General features: G+C 35.5%; 1 protein-coding gene across 1 annotated transcript; it reads right to left on the bottom strand.

The window, feature by feature from the left end:
- Window positions 1–4347: 4347 nt before the first annotated feature.
- Window positions 4348–9519, bottom strand: LOC114351095 (uncharacterized). The gene is made up of 4 exons (XM_028302148.1): window positions 9472–9519; window positions 8533–8643; window positions 7702–7816; window positions 4348–4505 (listed from the first exon to the last, which is right to left on the bottom strand). Exons 1-4 carry the CDS (start codon window positions 9517–9519, stop codon window positions 4348–4350), a joined length of 432 nt encoding a protein of 143 aa, XP_028157949.1.
- Window positions 9520–10785: the final 1266 nt, after the last annotated feature.

Below are 10785 nucleotides of genomic sequence, written 5' to 3'. Positions count from 1 at the left end.
AAACCCGATTCGAAGGACAGGTAAAGTCGTCGGTTCGATTGAACCATATCAGACAACNTTGAACACTACGGTTGGTCATAAGTCCATTACAGGGTTATGACTTACTTACCTATTATATTATTCCGTGCTTTATTGTGTCTCAGTTTACGCTTTATTGATGCTTTCCTAAGCACGGTGTTCTGAGGCACAAAATCGTAGTCGGAATATCCAGGTCACGAAGGCGAAGGGCCGAAGGCGTCAGTTGTTTGACTTTGGTGATCGTCACAAAAACTCTACTGCTATTGAACTACAAACGCCTAACTATATTTGACGCAAAGACCCGTGGCAGGCGGGTCATGAGTATTTTTTTAAACAGAGATGCACAGTAGGCACACTCGCCAATATTTTATTGATTACTAGCGGCCGCCCGCGACTTCGTACGCGTGGATCCCGTTTTACCACCTTCATCTATCTTACGCGGTTTAGATTTTTTCATACAAATGTTTTTCCCGCTAACTCCCGTTCCCGTGGGAATTTTGCAATATCCTGTTGTAACTAAACTTTAAGTTTACTAAGTTACCTGCATGCCAAATTTCAAGCGTCTAACTTAAGTGGTTTAGGTTTTTCATACAAAAGGATTTTCCCGCTAATTCCTGTTCCCGTGGGAATTCTTAAGTATACTATAACCTGCCCAGGAGTATGAAGAATAATTGAACCAAGTTTCGTTAAAATCCGTCGAGTAGTTTTTGTTTCTATAAGGAACATACAGACGGACAGACAGACAGACAAAAATTTTACTGATTGCATTTTTGGCATCAGTATCGATCACTAATCACCCCCTGATAGTTATTTTGAAAATATATTTCATGTACAGAATTGACTTCTTCTACAGATTTATTATTAAGTACATAGGTATAGATTAAATTACGTAATATAGGCAACGCTATGCCTGCCTCTGTATAAACTCACTCATAACCAGTGTAAGTGCGAGAGAAAACATGATATGCACTGTTTTATTATTTCACCGCCTATCACAAGTCTTTGCGCCGAGTATAGGAAGGAAGGAATACGTTAACTATGAAATATCTATTCAACGTTACCTTTTAACCTGAGAAATCCACTTTCTTCGCAAACAACGTACAAACCGATTACGCTTATATTATAATCGGTCTTCTTTGAATCACTATAATCGCTTTAATTTCTCAAATTCTCGGAAGTCTTGACATTCCTCAATAAACAAAATGCACTTTAACATCTTCAGTGTTAAGTTCAATTTACAATTAGCTTAATTTCTATTGTTAGGTTTACAGTGTTACCTACAGTTTTTGCTTATCGGCACTATAATTACAGGAGGTGTTCAAGAATCGGCCATAAAGTTGATTGAAACTGCTTTTTAGGTGCATTGTCTAAATGTCTATGTTTTTCAGAATTCCTACAAGTAAGATGGGTAATTGAATGAAATTATACGCAATTATGGCAACACACACGTTGTCTCCATCTTAGATTAAGGGATGTTCACAAAGTCTTGACTGTCAAAACTAGATTCAAACTTATGCTGACGATGGTCTCTCTCAAATATTTTAATTTTACAGAGCAGAGTAAAATACATACCTACTTGTGATTAAATATAGAGCTACGTAACGATAACGTTATGTAGCTCTATATTTAATCACAATTTCAGTAATATACATTATTGTAGAGACAAAACCTATTGCCTAATATTTCGGGAAAATCATTAATTGAAAAAACTTTAATGAATTGGTGGTGTCTCGCTTATTCTTTTATGTCTGTAATGAGATAAATAAATATCTGGAGGCACTTGTGTGAAATAACGTAGTTAAAATCATTTTAAATGGCAATTTAATTTTTAAAATACAATTGATATTTGCCGGTTAGTATTTAAAAATAGGTCCTTAAGGTTACATTATTTTTTTCTTAAGCCGGCATTAGCTCAGTGTGAATAATTCTTTACTATGCCATGCGCTATTCGCGCTCTATCTATCATTATTTGCAATCATTTTTCATGATAAAACTACGTGTGTGGGTTTCTGATAGCATTGTGAGTGAAATTTTTGTAATGTTACCCAATTTGCATTATTTAGAATTTTTAAATTAAAGGTTTAATTAACTATAAGTAGTTACAAAATAAAAAAAAAACTGTTTTTAATTAGTTCATAAATTTTATTGAAAAATTAGTTGTAAGTATTAATAGTATAATTATTTAAAGATTACATAATNAAAAAGAGGAATAAATTCCATGCGCGATACAAACTTTCGAAATTCAGAATAAAAGCTTGTTTTTAAAAAAGTTTATTTTTATTATAATTAGATTGTAAAATTCATTGATTTTATCTAGTGAACGGTTTATCAATATTTTAAGCCGTCATTTGTTTTGTTAATTAAAGAGAGTTTTATTAAACTTGTGCTCAACTTACTCGCCAATCCCCAGTCTTCAGCTTCAACACCAGGTCAGGGCTCACTTTCGTTTCTTCAAAACACTCCATGTGCCATTTCTTCAAGAGCTCCTTCTGTTCATCACTCAGGCACTATAAAATAATTCATTTCTTTGAAAGAGAATTCAAAATACAAAACAATCTGATCTGAAACCTGTCAAGGTGTTTTGGAAGTAATGCATAATCAAATGTGATGCATTTCCTATATAACACTTGGCACGTATTAAATCAATTCGCGAGTAACGACCACACCACCGGAAGACGTAGTGTGGTCAGGCCCCCCACTAAGTGGACCGATGACCTGGTAAAGATCACGGGACTGGTCGTTGTCGAAATCCTTGGGGGAGGCCTTTGTCCAGCAATAGACGTCATTTGGATGAAACGAACGATACTAGATCAAATTCTAAAACGTCTTACCTGAGTATGAGTAAACACAGTAAATAACACCACAGCTGCAAGCTTCATGTTACAGATTGTGACCTTTTATCACCACACAATCACGTTTTTAATTTCTTGTTAAAGAACCCACGTTCCACACAACTACGTTATTAGTAAAGGACCCACTTTCTTCCCTGATTAAGGATTTATGACCGCAAATCCTTAACCTTTCCTATTTATACTGTTAGTTCAATCCGATGTTATTATTTTGATCTGAAGAAGAATATTCCATACAAAAAGTGGATAAGGGCATTCTCACACTGAACTTTTTTATTTTTCAGTCGCAGTAATAGCAGTTTTTTGCTCTCAAATTCTTACACTGTTTGAAAAAGATAATAGTTGATTAGTTCATATCCAGTAATATCTTAGGTATTTGTAGTTTATAATGTATTTTAAACTCGTTATCACCCTACTCATTTGTTTATTCTATTACTTATAATAAATCTGTAGAGAGGTCAATTCTGTACGAAATATATTTCCAAAATAACTATCAGGGGGTGATTAGAGATCGATACTGATGCCAAAAATGCAATCAGTAAAATGTTTGTCTGTCTGTCTGTCTGTCTGTCTGTCTGTCTGTCTGTCTGTATGTTCCTTATAGAAACAAAAACTACTCGACGGATTTTAACGAAACTTGGTACAATTATTCTTCATACTCCTGGGCAGGTTATAGGATACTTAAGAATTCCCACAGGAACAGGAATTACCGGGAAAATCCTTTTGTATGAAAAATCTAAACCGCTTAAGTTAGACGCTTGAAATTTGGCATGCAGGTCCCTTAGTAAACGTAAAGCTTAGTTACAACAGGATATTGCGAAATTCCAACGGGAACGGGAGTTAGCGGGAAAAAACATTTGTATGAAAAAATCTAAACCGCGTAAGATAGATGAAGGGGGTAAAACGGGATCCACGCGTACGAAGTCACGGGCGGCCGCTAGTAACTAATATTTTGTTGATGTTATTGTATATTTTGTGACTCTACCAAAAATCACTTTTAAGGGACGCTGAAATCAAGCAGAAAAACTTGTTTTTGCTTATTTCATTGAGTTTTCTTTAGAATTATAATGCTTGACGATTTGTCGTTCACTGTGCAAGGAGCCTATTATTGTGTGTTTTTCTAATAATTACGTCAGGATCATTGTTTTAATTCAAAAGGTTAGAGCAAAAAGCGCTTTGTTTACCAAATCTTAAATTCTCCTCNATAAATAGAACAAAACTGATTTGTATGATGCAGCTATACATCATAAAATTACGAATTTGCGCCATCTATCACATTTCGTTTGTACTACTTCTCGATAAGTTACACAACAACAACCGAGAACACAACAAAACTTATTAATGACAGCGAGTTTGAAGCAGTTCGGATCAAACGCAACAGATGGCGCTTATTCCACTTTAATAATTTTTTTAGGTATAAAAGTATTAAATTCAACTTTTATTACTAAGCAATTTTTTTTTTATAATTTTATTTATTATCTTAGTAAAAAATGTTGAGGTAATGCAATCTTTTGTCCTTGTTTTTGGGTTTTTTGGCCATGGTGTGGTAGCACTTAGTGTAGTCCCAAGCTATCTCATAGGGGGCGCTGGCTTTCTTCGGCAAGCACTCGTCTATGAAGTCCTCGATCATTTCCTTGTCTGAAATGAAAAATGTAAAGATTTATAGCAACTGGTCTAATTCAAAGAAATAGTGGAATTAGATAATTATATTTGTAACATTGAGATTTTTGTCTATAGCATTTGTTGCAAATAAGATAAACACTAAACAGTAATATCATTCGTGTCCAAGATTTAGCATTTTATGTCTTATTTTAGCTATTTAAAATCTTTAAAGATGACGAATTTAATCGCACTGCAGAAAATTTTAATAAATATTTAATTTTACTTTATATAAAAGTAACTATCCAATAAATTATTTAATACCTATTCGAAACTGGCCATCGTTTGTTACAAAATATGTTGTGTAATTTTATAGCAGTAACAACCGCAACAGCAAAAATTTTAGCCATTTCTTCCTTTTTTCACTTAAACTCATCATTTCTCTCTTGTATTTATTTTCAAAGCTTGAATTTGTCTCTGAAATTTAAGGGACGAGACAAAATAAAAAAGTTCAAGTCTCAGTCTGTAAAAAGTAATAATTTAACTAATAAAATAAATAAGTTTAGCGGTAAATTATTATTATTATTTAAATCACAGTTTTCAACTTTATACACTTTTTGAAAAATAGTTATTTAATTTTACAGTTTTTTTTTGTGGTAAGTATGAGTACAAGTGTGAAAATATTGTATTAATACATAAATAATTTACTTAATATAGCTATTATTTAAATTTATAAGTAAAATTAGTTTACAGAAACAAGTAAAAAGACAAACAAAATATAATTAATAGAGAGATACTAAAAATTATTATAATAGTAAAGGTTACGATTAAAAAAAGATGATTACAATGTAGTAAAAAGTTAAAAAGTTGATTAGTTTTAAAGTGTAAAACAAACTTCACAATGGCACTAAAGTAGATAAGTGAATAATATTCAAAGATTTATCAAACGTCGTAAAGAAAACCATTTTCAAACACAGTAACAATTATATCTCTAATTATTCTAATATTATGAAAGCTTGTGAGTATGGAGTTATAAAAAAATGGCAAAAGACAGTAAAAAAATTGCCATGCCAAGTTCATCGTTTTCTTCATAATTCTTCAGTTCTTCGTCATCTACAATTCCTCTCTTGATACCCACATTTGGAGATTCAGATGCTGAAAGAGAAGTGCTTGAAGTGGATAGGCTTTTAAGTAATCTACATGCTTAATTTAAAACTTGACCTAAGAGGTATTAAACTTAGATTGATAACAGCTAGATGGATAGTTTTCATACAAACTCTTCATCTAAAATGTGGCAAAAATTATTATGTCATTTTACACACGTTTTCAAGCCTAGATGCATATCCATAGCAAGCGTTCCATGGATAGTAAGCGCAAGAAAAGAGAGTTCCTCCGTGGTTGAGGATTCCGAGTAAAACTCGCTTCCACCTTCGGCCTGATCATCACTTACCATCAGGTGAGATACAGGCCAAGTGCTTCCTCGTTGTGGATAAAAAAAAACTTCAAAATATGCCTGTGGTTTAAAGTGAAAACGTACGTAAAATGACATTGGATATCACCATGATTTTGGCTTCACTTTATACGAAGTACTTGTATGAAGAATGAAGACATTTTGGTGTTATTAATATAAGAATATCAATAGTGTTCGACTTTGTCAACTGTTGGAATGTATGGGAAAACTATCCAGTGCTCTAGTTTGTAGTGCTTTTTTTTTTTCGAGCTTACTATCCATTTTAGAGTGGATTCGACCAAACAAGAGTAATTTTAATCTAAGAATAAACTTGTCATTTTGACATAATTATTTCCCATACTGAAACTGTCAATGTGCCAGTTATACCAGCCCCCCTAGACAAAACGCACTTTTTGATCGAATCGGAAATCGAATCCGTCAAAACTCCATACAAAAAAAGGGTTTTTCGACCACTTTTCGACTGGTTTGCGATTATAATTTGCACTTTGTCTAGACCCACATGACTTATTCTCGGATACAAGTTTGGTCGAATCGGGCCTTAAAATATTAAATCAAAACGAAAAATGAAGCTATGAACAACACAATCCAAATCGTTTCATCTTTGTCCTTATCGTCGTCGTCGCCCTTCTTGCCCTTCTTGCCCTTCTTGTTTTTATTCTTATTTCTCTTGGCCCTCACGTGCGTTAGAGGTTTAGTAACTGAAATTGAAGTGCTTGTGCTAATTTGCAGGAAAATGAAGAAAAGTAAAATTGTAAGTAGCCATTCACAGCTTTTTGGCACAAGTTATCTATGATTGTGTTTAGTGAGGAAGAGAGTACTCTAGTGACAGTAAGGCCTCAGCCTCGAATTTAGCGGGCAGCGGCGCGGGAGCGGCGGCGGCGCGGGAGCGGGGCCGAAACAAGCGGGCAGCTCGCGCGGCGCTTTAGCGGCGAAGTGTGGTGTTCGGGGTTGTGTTGTCGAGATATTTGTTTTTATTCGCAAACGAAATGTCTGAACAACGGCGACAATTTTATTTAGATTCAAATTTATTCCTAACGCTCGATTTATTGTGGGCAAAAGAAGGAGTGTGCTGCCCGCTCGTTGCCCGCTCCCACGCCGCTGTTTTCGAGAACCGGTCTATTTGATTTTACGCATAAGATCCTGCCGCTCCCGCGCCGCTACCGCCGCCGCCCCGCTGCCCGCTAAATTCGAGGCTGAAGCCTTAAGCTTCAACCACACCGATGCGTGCAGATCGCCATCGCTGGCGCGATCATAGGAAAATGACAGGTCGCGTGAACTGTCATGGGTCGCGCAACCTGTCATAGGCATTTGATCGCGCCGGCGCTGGCGATTTGCACGCGTTGGTGTGGTTGAAGCTTAATAGCAGTTTACTAACATAGTCTGTTTTGTTTTGAAGCAAATCTAGAATTAATAGATAAAGAAACTAGCTGAAGTTTACGAAAGCAAAATAGAAAGCGAAGATCTTGTATAATGTTGAGATTTTAGTCACAAAATTCAATACTTTTAGGACAGATTTATGGAGGGCAGTAAGGGCAAGTAAACCAATGCTATAGATAAATTATTACGTAGTACAGTACGAGATTTGATACGTTTTTTAAAATAATACCTAATTCCGAACTTTTAAATTATTTTCTTCATTTCAAAATCTGAGAGCTCTTCAAAATGTTTAATGAAACCCCATGAACATGGTTCAAAAACGACACCAGTTAAGCCTGCCCTAACTGCCCTTCCATAAACCCATCAAAGACGTTTATATTCACAAACCTCTATCAGGCACCATGGCAAGAGCGTTATCGAGACGGAACACCCCTTCATCGCTCATCAGGTCATATTTCCTCAAGATACACAGCGTCCATTTTTTCAGAAGTTTGTTATCAAGCTGGAAATTAATAAGATTTAAATTTTTCTCTGAGCAGAAATTGCAGAAATTGATGGCCTATTTGGAAAAGGTTTTTAGTGGACATCGTGCAGTGTAACGTATAGCACTGAACACAGATCACAAAAAATTAAGAGACATGTGAAAAGGGGGCGTAGCCAGTGTCGCAGCAATATGCCCAAAACAGAACACATTGCTCGCGACAGCAATGTGCCAAGCAGTTGACGTTTTAAGTATAAACAGTTTACATTGCTTGCGTATACTAAAGATTATTCGCACGTTGAGTAGGTACTGATACCCCTCATCTCTCTAGCTAGATCTCTATGGTACTGAATTATAACTTGTACCAAGGATGAACCTTATTCTTGAAAATTTTCGCCGCTTAAACAAACCAAATTGTCTTCCATCTCTAATTTCTCTATGGTCCAGTGCTAAGGAGGTGAAACTGTTGGCTCGAAGGTTCTAGGTCAGATTTTCAGGAGAAACACACTCATGATGGCTCCAGTCAACATAGGACTTGAACTTAAATCAACCAAAATTCATATTGAGGGGTTTAATTTAGCCATGTTAGACGTCTTTGCATTGTCCTAGTTGCACTGCCATCGCTTTTTAGATTGTAAAATTCATTGATTCTCTCTGGTGAACGGTTTATCAATATTTTAAGCCGTCATTTGTTTTGTTAATGAAAGAGGATTTTATTAAACTTGTGTTCAACTTACTCGCCAATCCCCAGTCTTCAGCTTCAACACCAGGTCAGGGCTCACTTTCGTTTCTTCAAAACACTCCATGTGCCATTTTTTCAAGAGCTCCTTCTGTTCATCACTCAGGCACTATAAAATAATTCATTTCTTTGAAAGAGAATTCAAAATACAAAACAATCTGATCTGAAACCTGTCAAGGTGTTTTGGAAGTAATGCATAACCAAATGTGATGCATTCCCTATAATATAACACTTGGCACGTAATAAATCAATTCTCGAGTAGCGACTACAGATCGGAAGACGTAGTGTGGTCAGACCCCCACTAAGTGGGCCGATGACCTGGTAAAGGTCGCGGGATGTGCCTGGATACGGGCGGCGCCGGCGCAGGACCGGTCGTTGTCGAAATCCTTGGAGGTCTTTGTCCAGCAGTGGAAGTCATTTGGCTGAAACGAACGATACTAGATCTGTTGGATTTATGGACGCATAAGAGAAACTCCTTACTAATATTGTCTATGGGCACTCTCGTCCTTGTCGCGTTGACAGAATGTTCTCATATATTTTACTATCCCAACTAATATCCCAACTAATATTATAAATGCGAAAGTAACTCTGTCTGTCTGTCTGTCTGTCTGTCTGTTACGCTTTCCCGCTTAAACCTCGCAACCGATTTTGATGAAATTTGGCATAGAGATAGTTTGAGTCCCGGGAAAGAACATAGGATAGTTTTTATCCCGGTTTTTGAAACAGGGACGCGCGCGATAAAGTTTTTCTGTGACAGACAAAATTCCACGCGGGCGAAGCCGCGGGCTGAAAGCTAGTAAAATATAAAGTCTGTTTACATAGTCCTCTACTGAAGAATTGTTTTCCAAATTGGTATTAATCAGTTCTCGTAACAGGCCAACTTTACGACTTAGGCCACTGTCTCCAAAAGCCTTTGCTTAATTCTAAAACGTCTTACCTGAGTATGAGTAAACACAGTAAATAACACCACAGCTGCAAGTTTCATATTAAAAACCGTGAATTTTTATCACTACACAATTACTTTATTGAATTCTTGTTCTAACCCACTTTCTTCCCTGATTAAGGTTTTATGACCGCAAATCCACAACCTTTCCTATTTATACTGTTAGTTCAATCCGATGTTATTATTTCGATCTGAAGAAGAATATTCCATACAAAAAGAGGATAAGGGCATTCACACACTGAACTTTTTCGACTTTTCACTCGCAGTAATGGCAGTTTTTTTACTCTCAAATTCTTGTGTAGGTACACTGTTTGAAAAAAAGTGGTTGATTAGTTCATAATTATAATATCCAGTAATATCTTAGGTATTTGTATTTTATCTGTATTTTTAACCGACTTCAAAAAAGGAGGAGGTTATTTTATCTCTATTTATTTTAATGTCGTTATCACCCTACTTATTTGAAGGAGGCCTATGTCTTGTCTATGACTAATATTTTGCTGACGTTATTGTTATTTTGTGACTCTACCAAAATTTGTTGGCACAGGATACTCAAAGAAAGCTATTTTAATTGTGTTAAGTTTTTTTAATTATTATTCTTAATAGAATACAATTTATTTAGAACACTATTCTATTGTAAATTATTAACTTTTAAGGGACGTTGTAAACAAGCGACAATTTAACTTGGTTTTGCTTTTTATTACATTTTTGGTTTTCTTTGACGATTTGTAGTTTACTGTGCAAGGAGCCTATGNAGCCTATTATTGTGTGTTTTTCTAATAATTACGTCAGGATCATTGTTTTAATTCAAAAGGTTAGAGCAAAAAGCGCTTTGTTTACCAAATCTTAAATTCTCCTCACAATAGTGTTTTCTTATGAAATATAGATAAATAGAAAAATCGCTGGGTTTAGTCGGCATTTGAATAATAGACCTAAAGGGTGACGGTCCTAATAGTATTATTTTATTGTTCTTTAAAAAGACGATTTTACTTTAAACACAGTGATTAAATGTGAGTCTATAGGTAGGAGGAGTTGTAATAGATTTTACTAGGTTAGATGAAATAATTTATGTTCTTTTGTTCTCAATGAGATAAACGAGTTTAACTTGTTGTTTCCGCTGCATTCTAGCTACGTAAGTTCTACGAGTAGAAGCAATCCAGTGTTTAGACTAGGCGCAGACCAAGGATTTTAGTTAACCGATAGTTGGGCCCGATTCTAATTTATATGAAGAATTGGCCGATAGCAAATCGGTATTTATAGTGTGCACACTTTCATACATCTCCATTCTCCATACTGATTAACAGCCCGACC

Source organism: Ostrinia furnacalis, unplaced genomic scaffold, assembly GCF_004193835.3.
Source record: "Ostrinia furnacalis isolate ACB-3 unplaced genomic scaffold, ASM419383v2 OfSCF1084, whole genome shotgun sequence".
Lineage (NCBI taxonomy): Eukaryota > Metazoa > Arthropoda > Insecta > Lepidoptera > Crambidae > Ostrinia > Ostrinia furnacalis.
Note: the sequence above shows the minus strand (reverse complement) of the source record. Positions and strands in the feature narration are given on the sequence as shown.